Genomic DNA, 16,651 nt, shown 5'->3' with positions numbered 1-16,651 from the left:
GTTTATGCTGTCCTAAAGGTGTTATTATCCTTTAAACTGTCTCAAGAAATATGTCACTTTCAATTTGATATCGATATTCATCTTATTCAGCATTCCTTTAGCATTAAATATAACGAACAAGCGTAGGCAGTGCCGATCAATAACATTTAATACGAGGAAAATTATACAATTTCTTATACAAAATCATTAATATGAATGAATCAATTATGCGTGGCAATCAAATAGCAACAACAGTATTATCAAAATAAAGCCCACGTTATTTGTATTTATAGCAAAAAACCTTTACGGATCTTCGATCTTTATGAAGAATTTATTAAGTATATTTACCGTATGTATATACAACCTCTTTGGGATAGCCTGTGAACCGAATGAGTCATTAACGTATGGTCGGCTAGGCTAATTGCCTACGTTATGATAAGTATACTCAGATTCAGTCTATTTATTTCTTGCCTATTTTTAGAAAGCTCTTTCTTAGTCCGGAGATAAATGAATCGAAGAATACCCTCATCCTCAAAATACTGTAATAGTTAACCCTTTCTTAGTAAGTGGCAGATCAACAAAAAAGGTTTTATTTATTGAACTTGGATAACGCACAATGAAACTTTACTAAGTAAAACCCAGGCATGTTTCTTCTGGGTCACACTGTCAGAGATTTCAAGATTCTAGGCTCACAATATCTCTCATACCTAAGCAGTGCCAAGGCCTGCTGGATATTGTTCGAAAGAGCTACCGAGGCGCTGGTACATAAAAGGCCTATGACGGAACACAATGGATTTTTAGTCAGCCAAAGTCCGACACTCCCTCACCGGCCCCCTTCCCCTCATCATCAATTGATGATTTTTGCCATGTCTAAAAAAAACTCCCACTCCCACCAATCATCAACAATTATTTAAAGAAAACACTTCTACATTTGACGCCCGATCCCAACCTATATACACAGACCATTTATGTCCTAATTCATTTCTCACATGACTAGCGTATTACCGGAGCATTAAGCCAGATGATTGAGCAAACAATTAGCGGGTATGTACACAGCACGAACCGATCGCACCCGTTAGATATTAAGTATTCTCTCGGGAACAATGGATGCAGTACGTAACACGTGGTAGTTAGTTCAGCTGTTTTCCACGAGTAGTGTATACATGGAGGATAAAATGACTAGCAGAGATGTCATAACGCAAAATCTTCTACGAAAGTCGCGTCAAATTACGGGTGTTCGGGAGGCGATTAAAGTTAACAGCTCCGCACTCATACGCTTTCTAAAGAACCAGCCCATTTAAAAATAATTGTAGTTTTAAGTTTTATATACTAACAATTTTGTTAAATATAATATGTATGTTAATCTTTAAGGCATATATCTATGGGCCAATGCTACAAATGCAGATTTGATTTGAAAACAAAAACACCAATCGTTCAAGACCAATCATTGACAGATGGCTCAAGGAACCTGAATGCCTCGTTAGTTTTAGTTACTTGACCTACAAGAAATCGCCCCCCTACCTGCATTATATCATCTCCACTCTTATTTCCTTCCTCTGTGGCTCAGCTATTTCCCAAGCGCTGTGTGTACCTTACCTACAAGAGAATACACGGTAAATGTATAAGCTTTACTTCAGTAATGCTTCGTCTCATACCAAAATCTTATTCGAGGTTATATGAACTTACTCGTAATAATATTGTACGTGGAGGTATGTTTATTCGGAACACCTTTACGTTAGACTGGCTGAAACATTTTGATTTGAAGATTTGGTTTCGACATACATAGATGGGACTCCGAAGAAAGAGTTTTTTTCAGGCTGTGAGAAGTGTCAGTATAGGTAACTGCGGTAAACCTCTAGTACTTTTACACATCTTACTTATCTACTAAATTATAATGTACTACATTATTATACACCCAAAGTAAACAACTAATTTACCTATACCTACTAACACAAAAGCATGTCACAGAAACGTGTAGAACTGACGTCATTGTCACACGTGCCTAAGCTAGACTTTAAGGTCAACTGTGTAAGCTCGATTAAACATATACAATACATACCTACCTTCATATATACCCCTACACAGGTAAATATACATATTTAGACTACTGTTCTCATGTTCTAAATATGAATTTTATATTTGGAATTCAGTACATACAAACAGTGTATTTAAAATGTAATAGAGTCGTAATCTGGCGCAAGCAGTTTAATCAGGCGACACACCGCCACACGAGCGCTACACGATGGCAACTTAGGCAATTACTGACACAGCTGCGTAAAAAATACAGGTTGTGTAGAAAAAAACTGTGAATATTCACGCTTAATCTATAGTGTTATAAATATTGTACGTTATTAAATTCACATAGCTTTTAAAGTTTTTTATATTCTTAACATTTTGTGTTTTCTTAATGTCAGAAATACTAGTTGCATTGTCGACAATAAGTTTCATCAGAAACTTCCGCTTGCATCACTGAAAATAAAAACAAAATTGACGCACAAAAAATGACAGAACTTAAAGAGTAATAAAACCTAAAAGGACACACTTCCCTCTTTCTTTTGTGTTTTCTTATAATAACTTGGTGAAAAGACCGTCATATAATGTATCCGGCCCTTTCAAGGCCTTAATATATTGCTACGAAAATAAGACGTATAATTATATTTAAAGTACCCTTATCATATTATTAAATTAAGTGACGTTGCCGCAACGGGTCGTTAAGGCACATTTTGTCTATTCTCACCCCATTATGGGTCCATTTCTAATAAGTCCCGCCTTAATGAGGTTTTAGTATGATGATAACTGCTTATAATTTTGTGACCACGGCTTATGTTGTTATTTTGTTTTCAGGAGTTAGGATACCCCATTTATGTTGATTAATAAAGTATCTGATTTACATTGATTTGATGATATACATACTACTATATATACTGATACACATACTATGATTTACATACTTACTCAAGTATTATTTATATTGAAATTTAAATATAAAAGTATAAATCACTTTTCAAAGCTATCTGAAAATCAGCGCTTTTTGAAGGTCAATTTTTCAAAAGACAGCCACCAAAACGGAAGAAGTGGTGGAACAAACTCCCCAGCAACCCAATTCTGTCGGTATGTATATTACCCGGTTATTTTATAAAAAAGGCTTACTGCCTACATTCCACAGAGATGTTCGCATTGCAGTAGTTTTAGGTTAATTCAAAGCGCTCAACCGCGATATAGCAATCACGAAAATTCATTTGGGTCAAACATCGTGCAATACAAATGAATAATTAAAATATTCATCATAATTCTCACCCTCGTTTAGTTAAGTATTAATAGAATGTGTTAGCATTTAGGTATAGTTGTGGCTATCTAATGTCACAGGGTAATTAGTGGTTACACAAGAACTTAATATGTAAACTGAAACTATCAATGTTTACACTAGTTTACAGCAAACACATTTTGTAAATTGATCATTATGACAACAGAAAAGAACTCGTAAATACAGCTTTTTTCAAGGCATAATTGATTACAAAAAAACAAAGATATAAAAAGCACATTAATAGGTTAGTCATTAGTATCGCTTTCTCAGTATTAGCAGCTAAATAATTACTTACTTCTTACGCCCCAATAACTCGACGTATAAGTGAAATAACATCCCTGCAATACAAATTACGTACATTGTTCTGTTTCAAAGTACTTTTTATTATTGTTGCCTCAACAAAAGCCGTATCGCACTCTCACAATAAAACTGTGAAGAGCTATTACTTTTAACGCTTTTTTCCATTTTTATTGGCAGTATTTTAAAAATGTTTTGACTCTGTGAAAAGATTAAACGTTCCTGTCTGATTGATGTTGCTAAAAGAATTACGCAATTCACTGTATACTAAATATCAATATATGTATATCGTTCACTGGTTTATTTTACGTTTATAGCTGGAAATTTGGCGTATTTTAGTACCGTTCGCGCAGCCACGCTCGATCCAATTCTACCCGTAGCATGTCAATATTTGACCACTGCATACACATAAAGCGTGCCCTACCTATTTACTCATGCATCTTCTTGCCAATAGGCGAAGCTGCGGTCAAACGCACACTCTGAATAAAAAATCTTTTCACCATTTCCTTTTATGCGATATTCCTGGACGTCATACTGCGTAAAACGGAGAGGGTGGCGAATATATTTTATAAGCCAAAAATAAATGCTACATATTTTAGTCGAAGGAAGCTGTCCTCAATTTAAAAGAAAAAATATCTTAAATTCTGGCGACTGTCGGAGCCTTGTCGTAAAAAAACTGGGCAATAAAGAGAGTAATAAAAGTAAACATAATGATAACTTTTACTGAGGGTTACGTTCCTTTTAACTGTTATCGTATTGTGCGAAGGATGTTTATTTTATGAATTATGTTGTTTTATTTATATTTCATTGCGTCGAATACAGCGTCTCGTTTCAATACGACGTGTAGCTGATATGTGTGACGTGACAATTGAGTTTGATACTTTATGAACGGGTGTGAATGCGGATCAGGCTTTTATGCCAATATATCGGGGGTGGAGAGGGGGGATGTAAAAGTTAGCGCAGCAATATCGAGTAATTTCACGATAAATTGCCCAAATTTATCAGTTGGTTGAACGTGGTAAGGTCGCTCACAGTGAACGGGTGGTAGCTGGTCGGTCTAATGTCGCTCGCCTAGTCGTATATTCGTCAACTGCAATATATCGATACTAACTAAACTTCACAGAAACTGCATTTCATGCTAAATAAATCATTTGTTTATGGAGCACATGCAATTTCATGCCGACGACGAAATGAGTTCATTATGACCTTCGTCAAGTAACATTATTTTCTTTAGATAATAATTTTGTAAAAAGTACGAGATACGAGATGTTTTGATTGATACTATAGAAGCAGACTGCTTAAATACTGCCTATTCCTATGACACATAACAATCTGATATCGTTCATAAAACCCCTTAATCTTCGTTACACAACTTTATTCCTTGTTCAAGTCAGTAAAACAACAAGTGAAACATTGTGTAATGAAATCAGAATTGTTAATCCATCTCTTTAGTACTTAACAAAACGTACGGCTGCTTACGAAAACTGGGCTTTTGTCTTAACAAATATCCGTGGAAACCGCCTACTTAACGATCAAGAGCTTCGAACTTCCACCACTTAATCAAAGTTCCCAACGACAAACAATTGGGAAGCATTATTTCTTGTCATCCTAATTATTGTAGAGAGAGACCACTTAATCTATCATCCTTAAGATGGAGCGAGATAAAATATGTTTAAGATAAACCCATTAAGGAGTTTATTTGCTTTGGAAATCGCAGCTTTTGCAGTTTATGAAGCAGTCGTTTGTTATCGCGATGAATATCTTTGTGCCGTGTGTAATGTATCCATTGCGGTGAAAAGAGTTGTGATATATTCTGTCATACACATACACTACCTTCTCATAAGTTATAGAATAACACAGAGATAGAATCTTTCTGAAATATATTAATAAATAAGCAGATATTTCCCTTCATGATACCTAGATAACCTACGTAAATAAAAACATGGGACTTTTTAAAGGTCGGTTTTACCCAGGCGCAGATTACATATAACCTATAGGTACCTAATGTTGGAAAACCTGACCTTTAGTGTTTTGCAAAAAGGTCTAAAAGTCCAAAGGCTATTTTTATATGTGGACAGGTTCGTGTGAATAAACCCAATCTGTTTGAAAGTGAGTTTTAATTACCAAATACCTGGGTACTTTTAGAGACGTAAGTATTTTTATCTAGACACACGGCAGTGTGTCCGCCAAGTTCGAGCAAAAAAGGCGACACACCGGCCGTGGGTTATATTACACGAACCATTTCGGGCCAAATTCGACCCCCCTGTAACTCAAAATCTATTTTATTTACGCATATCAAATTTCTAGTATCTGTTGAGACCCCCTCACTTATCTAAAATCCAAAATTTCATTAATATACCTATTGTAGGTCTTGAGATATTGACTTCACAAAATCGCTATTTTTACTATACACTCACTGACTGACTGACTGACTGACTCACTCATCAAAAACCTAGACCACTTCCAATGGTCGTATTGACTTGAAATTTGGCATGGAGGTAGGTCTTTATGTCAAGGTAAAGGGAAAAATCTGAAAATGGCCAAGTGTGAGTCGGTTTCAAAATAATGAAGGTGTTTTATACCCGGTGTAAATTTATACCCCTAAGGAACTAAAACGAACTAAATTTATCTATATTTATATAATATATCTTCGAATGGTACAAAGGTTTGTATTTAGTCAAAGTAAAGTAAAAATCTGAAAACGGCCAAGTGTGAATCACTTTCGAAAATAACGAATGTGTAACTTTGATCCACGAACATAATATATGATAACATGTCATGTCAGTCAGTTGGTAAATCTAGTCCATTTAGTTAATCTAGTTCATTTCTTTGTAAGAAACATAGTGCATATTAAAAAATCTAAAAAATAGTATAAATGAGACATTTCTTTAACTAACTTCATCATAAGAAAAAAATAAAATAAACAACCTTACAATAAAAAGCGTGTAAAAATAAATGAAATCCCACCCAAAACAAAAATGTGAAAGACTGCCAAGTTCGATAATATGGGAATGCTTCGCCTATAAAAGAAGTGAGATCTGAATAAGTACCAAGTTCCATACACATACCTCAGTTAAAAATAGTTACTTTTTAATGATGATTACTTGGCAAGTTTTAATAGAAAATTGAATACTTGATTCATTGCGTTTAGATGGTTTATAACAGGGTGTATGAAAACTTGCCAAGTAACATCATTAAAAAGTAACTATTTTTAACTGAGGTATGTGTATGGAACTTGGTACTTATTCAGATCTCACTTCTTTTATAGGCGAAGCATTCCCATATTATCGAACTTGGCAGTCTTTCACATTTTTGTTTTGGGTGGGATTTGAGAATTATCTGAACGCGCCCTAAGTGTAAAGATAAAAGTTGTTCCAGTTATGCAGGTACCTAAATACATAGTTTTCCAATAAAAAACATGTGCAAAGTACATATTGGTTCACAGAGATATCATCTCGGCTCGAATTTCCAACTCACATTTACCTCGGCCCGCATTCAATAAAAATGCAACATCACGTGCACACTGCTTTCATTGCGTCATCGAGTTATAAACCAGATGCGGAAATATCGCTCAAGTACCTAATAAATAATGCAGTTGACGTCACATATCTCGCTACTAGGGCTGTAACCAAACTCCTGAACTGTTGATTGAAACCGCATTTCCCGATAAGATAATAACTATCGAAGATGCAACAACTAGTGCAATATCGAGTGACAGAACTTCTGATTGGAAGCGAATCTCAGAGTTCAATTTTGACTTGGCAACTACGTCCTCGTGTGTGACGTGTCACAGCCCTAGTGATGTAGTAGTAAGTGGCTGCCGAATGTGTGTTATGTGAGCACGTTTAATTGATCGGGCGAGTCGGCCTTCCCGTGAGATAAACCCACGTCCCACCGAAGCCCTTTGTTTTAAAAATGAAGACTTTACCCGGTTAACTGGGACTCCGTAAACAAGCGACCCTTTTTTGGCAATAAAGCTTTTAGGAATGTGAATATTTCGCCTCCACCGGAAATTTTGTGAATTTAATAAACGGGTAAATAAGATTTTATTTATTTTCCCCTGAAATTACCTTGATATTGTAGTGTAAATGTTTGTTGCGTTTTTGTATTATAATTTTTTATGACCCTGAATTTTAAATAACTTCGCTTATTTTCCTGTCCAAAATTTGAGCTCAGTCGGCTTATTTTAATAGTTGAAGTGAGGCACTCCCTAAATACAACGTTATGAGTTTATCTTTGCCCCTAAATACTGTGGCGGCCATTCATCAACAAAATATGGGTACAAGTTAGATATTTATTTAGAACACGTTCACGTCACGCTACCGCAACGTGACCCATTTTATTTATTCGACAGCCATAGTTATACATAAACAATTTCCAATTCCAAAGGGCAAAATTCGATTATGTTGGGATAAAGCGACAAGCCGCTGTTTGAGGTAAATAGAACGTACAGACCAGTCGTGATGTCAGGCTACTGGTTATTAGAACAGTTGCTGCGTACAAACATTTGAATTTTTAAACTCGTAGCCCGTAGCCATTCGTAGCGATCGTAGCACCGTAGCATTAATTTTCTAAACTACTAACGAAGTAAACTAATAGGCATCTTAGTTCATATCTATTGTTGCTCGGAATATTTCTTATCATTTTTTGCTTCGCTTCAAGTCGTAACGAGGAGATCAACTAAGAACAAAGCAAAACAGTACAGCGTTTTTTCGTCGAGACCTAAATTCCCTTTTTCAATCTTCTAAGGAAAATCTCTTGGAGTATGTGATAGATAACGTTGCGTTGTCTTTATAGCGCCATAAAGTAGTTATTGCTCAGAGGCGATAACAGGCGATTTATAACACTTTAGTGCGCGCTGGGTGGCCCACAGAGGGTTCAATCCCTACTCTTATACACACTTTATTTTTGCCAGATTTATATTGTTCACTCTTACCAAGCCATTGTCTACTACAGTGCGTTGGAAGTGTGTAGTTAAAGATAAGTTTTAACATGAAACCAGATTATTTAGCTCCGAGATAAGGTTCTTTTTTCCTTTCTTCTCTTTCTTTTTCTCCTCATTATAGTACCTAATATGATTTCGTGTTTTGAGTCCGCAAATCAAGTGGAGAATATAACATACCTAGCCAAAATACCACCTCTTCAATCCTTCGTGTTGCGGGGAAGATGAATTTGCGATATTATCAACAAGCTCCTCGAGTCGAGACACTACGTACGTAGGTAGGACATATGGTGCTTTGCAACTGTTCTCATAATTTATATCCCGTCGGCTAGAACTTAGAGATAGGAACCTACATTTAAGTACATTAATATAGGTATATAATCGAAATATAATACAACTCTATTCGTAATAACGACCCATCGATACTCGTGGGTGGGTATGAATTTAATAACATTATTAAATGTGTCATCATCGACTGCTAAAACGAAATATATTCCTGCCGGGAATATACAGTAATTGTTACGTAATTCACAGACGGATTTCCATTTCCAAATGGGTACAGACGTCCCAAATGAACCCAAATGTCGTTATTTTTTCCATTTTGCCATAATTACGGGGGATCTGTTGACTACGCCTGCTTCTATTTCAATTAAGTCGTTTAGCTGTCCTGGTATGAAAGTGGGTGAAAATACGGACAAACGGCAATCATTGTTAGAGCCGGGAGCGGACGTAAAGTTAAATTGTTTTGCTGTGTGGCGACGTAAATATAAACCGACGCTGAGTGCTGAGAAACTTCGCACCGCTTCACAGCTGGACCATTTAACTAATAAATCTGTTCACATTTTATGAATGTTACTAGGTGTTTTGAACAGGTTCTTAGTGTTGTAGTAAAATTAAGGTAGTACAAAATTATGAAAGCTGAATTATTATTTGTCTGAACAGCCTTAATGTGTACCTATATTTAGGTGTCTGCGCTTGCATGATGGTATGTGGATCAAATGGTTCTGCAACAATTGCTCATGGCTGCTCTTTTTGTAGGCACTTATATCTAGTGGAATTATTGAGTTAATCTGTAGATTGACTACATAATTCTTTAGTCTAACTAAGTCTTTAGTCTTGTTATTCAGCCTTAGGGCTGATCTGGTTTGAATCCACGTTTTTATCATATCAGATGCTTTTGTGACAATAAAGAAATCAAATAAAATAAAAAGATATAACCAGTAATTAAGTATGAGTTAGCAAATGAAGAACATTACGTTCCCTACCTCTACAGTCATTAATAAATTACATTTGATAGGTAGGTAGGTACCTCAGTATAATACAAACTTATCTACAACACCTATAGGTCCGAAGGTAATATAATCCGCGCACTATTATTTCGAGCCGGCAATCCAAGTTGGCACATAAGCTTAATGGCCATGTGATATCCAACTGCAATTACTTTCATTATTATATGTGTAGCAGTTATAAAGTTGGTCTACCTACAAATATGGGTTTATTGCTCTTGTTAAGCTGTTTAGTTTTGGGCGCCAACATTGTGTTTTCCAGAACTGTTGTTTAAACAAACATAAACATATTTCGAATAGATTAAGAGCGTGGATAGGTACTAGGTGATTAAGAAAAATCCGCTTTAAGAAGGCGGTTTACGTTATTTGTTTAGCTGAAACATTATTTTTATTTTTATTATTTTTAGAAAGGGTTCCAAAAAAAAAGGGCCTCATGGAAAAGAAACGACAAAATATGCCATAGACACCTAGGTAAGTATGTAATTTCCGGCCGTCCCACCTTCGATTCATATTTTTAATTTTCAAAAAGTTATGTACATACTCACTTATTTAAATGTAGGTACCTACATGACCTATACGAGTAGGTTGCAGGCTGCATTTTCAAAACTTTCCACTAAGCGAATACCCAACAACTCTACTAGGTATGAACCTACTGTCTTATAATGAAATCTGCCTTGAATTTTTAATTGTTTATTACCGAGTATCGTGTAATCGTGGTCGGGATCAAATTAATTAAAACATGCTCTCTTTGTAGAATGTTAAACAGGGAGTCATTTCCCATAGGAATAATGGTTGTCTATGAGAAATACTAATGTTCATCTGGATTCCAATATAATAAGCTTTTTCCTTTTCATCATAATATTTATTTTGCTACTCTAATTTTATCATGATAGCGTAACATACCTAGGTAGGTACTTATAACGAACTTTTTAGACAGATTTATTTAAAACCAATTATTTATTTATTAAATACGAACTCCAACGACTAATTCATTGTTCAAAGTATTCTTGAAACTTTTCAGATTATGAAATGACAAACTTTCCCAGGCTACTTTACTATAACATGTAGTTTTCCCTGCATTTTCACACTTTAGCAAACAGGTGGCGCCATCTAGTTGTTTATAAACGTAACTATCATGCTTTGTCCAACAAAGCTCGGACAAGGACTATTATTTTCTATATGTACTTATATGCTTATTATGTGTACATAGAATTAATTATTTTCAAAATATTGTCAAAAATATATAGGTATGTAATTAAAACAACAAACATCAGGAAAATAATTTTTAATAAAATACAATATTTTTATTTTTTGTCTAGTATTTAACGTTAACTTTTAGTAAATATTTGTTGGTGGTGGTCCTCCAAACATCAGGTTCCAAGACACTGGGTGGATTAGTTGTGAATAAATGTCTGGGCCATCAAACAGTGGTACTATAATGTTCAAATACTGGACCATTTCGAATGCATCTGGTATATTGTCTCCTTCCGAGGCAAACTTGTACAGAACCAAAGACGGGACAGACTTCTCCTTACTAATTTCAAAAAGTAATGAAGCAAAACCTCCTCCTAGTATTTTTACAGTCTCTCCTCTATGTTCATGTTCTGCCCAGTCTAACGTCCTCAACTTGCTTGTATGAGGACTCAAATCATTGACAACATATCGGAACTGAGATGACATTATATGCCTCTTCTCATGAGCAAAACTACTTGTTAAAATTATTATATCTTTCACATTTTCAGCCTTGAATTTGTCCACCACGTCATTCAGAAATTGTCGTGCATATTTATAAACTAGCGGCGCTCTCAGCTGTAGAATAATTATTTTACTTTCTGGACACTCATATAGTTCACAGCAAACAGACATCGAGGTCGACCCAATCTTATAGGGATCATATCCGGATATGGGAATAAATGCCGGGCTATATAATAGCGCTATTTTTCTCATGTTTAATGAAGAAATAAGTAAATCACAAGCAAGCTGCGCGACATTACCAACCGCCACACTTGGTATAATAAGAGTGTAACCATTCAAATCACAGTTTGTTAACGTTTTCCAATTATTAATTTGATCCATTTTTATACACTTCAAAATTTCCAGTTTTTTAACCAACAAATACTTTCAAATTTCACAAATACAACATTGAACAAAACAGAAATATTACAACTCATGTAGGTACTAGAGATGATACCATGAATATCGATTTCGTTGACGTTTAGTCATGTCAACCAGTTTTTTCATGATATTCTGTTAAATTAAGAAGGCACCTATTATTTCATATTGCACGACAAATATATTTTTCATTAAAAAAATCAGACATCGAAATATGCTTAAACCTACTTTGAAAGTGAACAACATAATTACAATATTTTATACCATTTAGTCCATATCGATATTTTTATCTCAAACTGTTTTTACACCTCTATAACAAAAATACGTCACGTTGACATTACATAAGTAGATTGCCAGAATGAAAAAAGTTCATGCTGCACATATAAGGCGCTCCGTAGACGGTCAATATGCAATTGGTGATAAAAATGTTGTGTACAAATTATCGTTTAAAATCATTGACCCTCCATAGGGAGGCAGTTGACAGCCGCCATTAATAAGAATGCATAGCTTAGTATTAACCTCTTAAACGTAGAATAATGTAGTCAAAGTGGTTTTACATACATACCTAATACGCTACATACAGCGTGTCGCACGTTTGCACGCGCCAAAGCTACGACCTCGGCTTACCTCTGTTACAGCTAAGTGTAGATAGGTAATAATTTATCGTTCAAATTCTTATACCGAGTTTACACTCTCGCCTCGCGCCTCGCCTCGTACCTCGTCTCGTAGCTCGCAAAGTAGCGAGTGCCTGTTTACACTCTCGTGCGTTCGGTTTGCGTTGAGCCAGCAACGCTCGCATCCCTTTGACTCGTGCCCAAAAAACCGCCTCCGAGGCGAGCGCCGCGCCGCGAGTGTAAACCGGCTATTAAAAAATGAGACGATAGTCTAAGGGTGGCTTAATAAGCCTTAATCACAATTTCAGAATAGTTTTGCCTTTTTTACCTACCCCTAACTGCCTTTAAATATTAGATATTCATAATGAAACAGTGCTAAAAGTGTAACATTATGAATTAAAATAAATAATAAAACTAATAAAATGTTTAGTTTATTTTATTTTTAATCGTGTTGACTTGACGCTTACAAAATAGTTTAGCTTGGCAATACTGGATACCGAAATAATTCACGTTTCTCCGTAAAATAGGAAAATTATAATTTCTCTGTTATTTTATCCGACTTTTTTATATTATTTCTTATGTAAGCTATTTACACTATAATAGTTGCAATAATAATTCCTTCAATTGTTTAGAAGTGCCATTAATTAATTGTCCGAACCACTGATTATGACCGAAACACAAATAGAAGATCCACAGTTAGAAAATTTCATCCTTGCTGAAACGCAGAAGCAACGTTTCCAGGTGAGAGATATATTTTAAACTAAAGAATTGGAATGCTTTGTATAATATGCACATTATCTCAAAGTATGAAGCATTTGACTGTGGTTACCTGTTCCAAGTTGGCTGTGCAAGCCGTCATCTCGACCTTTGACCCAACCTTACTCAGTTTTACTTCATTACAATAATGTTTTATTCATTTATTTAGTTAGAAATATATGCTCTACACCCGAAATGCATGCACGCCTTTTCTCTTGTCTCACTATCTCACACAATAGAGGCCTTGAAGCTAATTGATAGCAAGGACAGATAAAAATGTCTTTTTATCGTAGAATTTGTGTGAGCCCTGCTATATTATGTAAATTTCTTGCATTTCATGACTTTGCTACATCAGCAACACTCATGAAATACCTCTCGTTAAGAAAATATTTGTAACTTTTCAGGTTCTCGTCCACGGACTGACAGATACATGTTGGGACACTTGCATGGGCCGACCTTCTAACCGACTGGACTCCAAGACTGAGGTGTGCATCATGAACTGTGTGGAAAGGTTCATTGATGCTACAACATTCATCACGAGGCGTCTTATGAACACAACTAAGTATCGTTCAGATGCTCCTCTTATATTCCAATAAATTAAGCATACAGTTTAGTAAGAAACAAACATGTTAGACGGCATTAAGGACTTTTTGCGCCGCCACAAGAGGAAGTTCATTGTGACGGGGGCTGTTTTTGGCGGATTATACTTATTGACAGGCTATGCTCAGAGGAAATTGCGAGAATGGCAAGAAAAAGAAGCAAAAAGATTCTTCGAGATGACTCGTAAGAAACAACACTTTGAGAGCACAGAGCGAACTTGTAATCAAACCATTTTATCACTATCTAAAATTGTGACAGAAAGTATTTTAAGTGTATTGAACACTGAAGAAATAGTGCATAAATTGCAAGAGAATCCAGAAAACAAATTAGCATTATGGGAACAGTTGAAAATTATGATATTTACAAGAATATGTGTCCTTGTGTATGCTCTAAGTATATTACAAGTGATACTGAGAGTGCAGCTCAACATAATTGGTGGTTACCTGTACAGAGACTCAGTTCATGACGAGGATCCTTTAGTGGATGGTGACCTACAGGCCAAGTACCTGTCATTGTGTCACCATTTTGTGGATGGAGGAGTGGAAGACTTAGCGAAACAGATAGAGAATGTTGTGAAGAAAGTTCTTGAACCTGTATCTTTGAAAAAGAAGATGACACTGCAAGATGTGGAGCAGATATTCTGGTCTATACAAACAGTATTGTGCACAGACACCACAGGTGGTGATCCTGTGAAGAAAATGGTGCACTACTTAGTAGGCCATGCGGAAGTCAGCGGAGCTAAGTTAGATACCATTGTCAAAGAGACAATGGATATTTTAGAAAGTGATGAAGTCACATCTATTGCTATGTCATCTGTTAGTCGTAGCTTTTCATCTGTAACTGATGAGGTTGCCAACCTCTTTGTGTCTAAAGCTGCACCAACATCCAAGAACCAATTGGAATTGAATGTTGATCATGTAATTACAAATGGAGCTATAAAGCTTGGAGCAACACCAGACACTTTTGTAGATGTTAATAAGGTAGAATTACACTTTGTTAAACTTCTGCCTGTTTTAAATGAACTCATCACAAAGAACACATGCAAGGGTAACACAAACATTCCAGATTTGTTAACACAACAACTCACTCTGAATGACAAACTAAAACTTCTGGGTGCAAACATTTATGAAGTATTTAGTAGTGCTTAGGTTTATGTTATAGAATGTAAATGGCCAACATACTGGTCTGTAAATATCTAAATGAACAATGCCTCGGCACATCGCTAAATACATCTTCAGTATAGAGACATGTCACAATTATTATTTCAGTCCAGGTATTGTGGTAGTTAAGCTTTTTGTATTTCTTGCATTTTGGGGACAGTAATTAAAGTTTTAATTGATAATTTACGATGTTTAATTATTCCAGTCTGTATTATCCTACCTTTCTTCAATCAAACAATCATAATTTTTATAATACCTAAATTAAGCTTTATTTCATTGTGTATTAAAGTATAATATGGATTGGCTAATTTACACGACATTGAAACATCTGTCAATGAGACATGATGTTATCAAAATACATTATATTCCGTAGTTCGTATGCATCAAATATGCGGGCCTATTGCCACCAATATGAATAACGACTGTTCAAGCGTGACTCCAAGATATGATACCAAGTGCGAGTCAAACTAGAGCACGGAGGGTGCGAAAATCGCTGTTGTTGTATAGGAGCCACTTAAAATATTTATTCTATGATAGATTTCATCATCATCATCAGCCTATCGCAGTCCACTGCTGGACATAGGCCTCTCCAAGTGCACGACACTGAGATCGATTTTCGGCTTCTCGCATCCAGCTCCTGTCAGCCGTCTTGCGCAAGTCATCACTCCACCGTGCCTGAGGACGTCCTACACTACGTTTGCCGAGATAGATTTAATATTCTTAATTATCTCTGAAAATAACTGTCTAACTATAACGGTTCATAAGTTGAGAAAAAGGACAGTGAAGTCTTAGTAACAGGATCCCATTTTACTCCCTAGGTACGGAGCCCTAAAAATGTGGAATACCTTTTACTACACTCATCAGTCTTATTCAACTCAAGCATACGCATGTATTATCGCTTGCTGAAAGTGAATAAGGACTTCAGTCATTGTAAGTTTATAGAAAACAGTTTTTTCTTGATTCGTTTTATCAACATTTTATTAAAACGATAAGCGATCGTAGTGCCGTGCGTGTATACTAAGTAATAGAAATAGGTACTTAGATTTTTTTATTATTGAAGTAAGAATTGAAAAATTCAGTGTTTGATCGCCCAATTGTTAGAGGAAGGACATTACATATATTTTTTACTATTGCTTATACTTTGTATCCGGGTGCGCGAAATCGTTCCCGCTGGCGGAAGCTAGAACAGATTATAAAGAGCGAATTCGGCCAGACCCGGGAATTGAACCCGAGACCTCGTGCACTGCCGCCGCTCTATGCGACAACTAGACCAACGAAGCACCAAGATATAAATGATTAGCGAGGTATCTATGCCAGCCCACACATGAACCAAGTGAGGCAGTTAGACTAGTACTATGTAGGTACCTAATAATTGTTATTGTCCAAGAAATCATCTACCTAGCCTTTTCCCAATTATGTGCAGGTTGGGTACCAGTGCTATGCGATGCGACCAGCTACGATATGCCCATGTGATCTCCGCAATCCAATCAATCATCAGGCAAAGCGATGCCTGTTTTAAAGTCTGATTGTCAGACTACCCGTAACTAGGTACTGCCAGTGCCAAAGATGTTTAAATGACAGCCGCGGCCCGACCAATATAA

At 36.0% G+C, this 16,651-nt stretch overlaps 2 protein-coding genes across 2 annotated transcripts; one reads left to right on the top strand and one right to left on the bottom strand.

Annotated features, from left to right (window-relative positions):
- Positions 1–11,078: 11,078 nt before the first annotated feature.
- Positions 11,079–12,207, bottom strand: LOC110377278 (proteasome assembly chaperone 2). The gene has a single exon (XM_021336101.3). The coding sequence runs from the start codon at positions 11,882–11,884 to the stop codon at positions 11,144–11,146; it is 741 nt and encodes a 246-aa protein (XP_021191776.2). The 5' UTR covers positions 11,885–12,207; the 3' UTR covers positions 11,079–11,143.
- Positions 12,208–12,995: 788 nt separating this feature from the next.
- On the top strand, positions 12,996–15,232 carry LOC110377258 (peroxisomal biogenesis factor 3). The gene is made up of 2 exons (XM_021336073.3): positions 12,996–13,275; positions 13,695–15,232. The coding sequence occupies exon 2, from the start codon at positions 13,917–13,919 to the stop codon at positions 15,036–15,038; it is 1,122 nt and encodes a 373-aa protein (XP_021191748.1). The 5' UTR covers positions 12,996–13,275; positions 13,695–13,916; the 3' UTR covers positions 15,039–15,232.
- Positions 15,233–16,651: the final 1,419 nt, after the last annotated feature.

The sequence above is a fragment of the Helicoverpa armigera genome, chromosome 23 (genome assembly GCF_030705265.1).
Source record: "Helicoverpa armigera isolate CAAS_96S chromosome 23, ASM3070526v1, whole genome shotgun sequence".
NCBI lineage: Eukaryota > Metazoa > Arthropoda > Insecta > Lepidoptera > Noctuidae > Helicoverpa > Helicoverpa armigera.
The sequence above is the reverse complement of the archived record's forward strand: the minus strand, read 5'-3'. Positions and strand labels throughout refer to the sequence as shown.

Bases quoted from the DNA above. Each gene is read 5' to 3' on its own strand.
- LOC110377278 (XM_021336101.3), bottom strand. From the start codon at position 11,884: ATGGATCAAATTAATAATTGGAAAACGTTAACAAACTGTGATTTGAAT.
- LOC110377258 (XM_021336073.3), top strand. From the start codon at position 13,917: ATGTTAGACGGCATTAAGGACTTTTTGCGCCGCCACAAGAGGAAGTTC.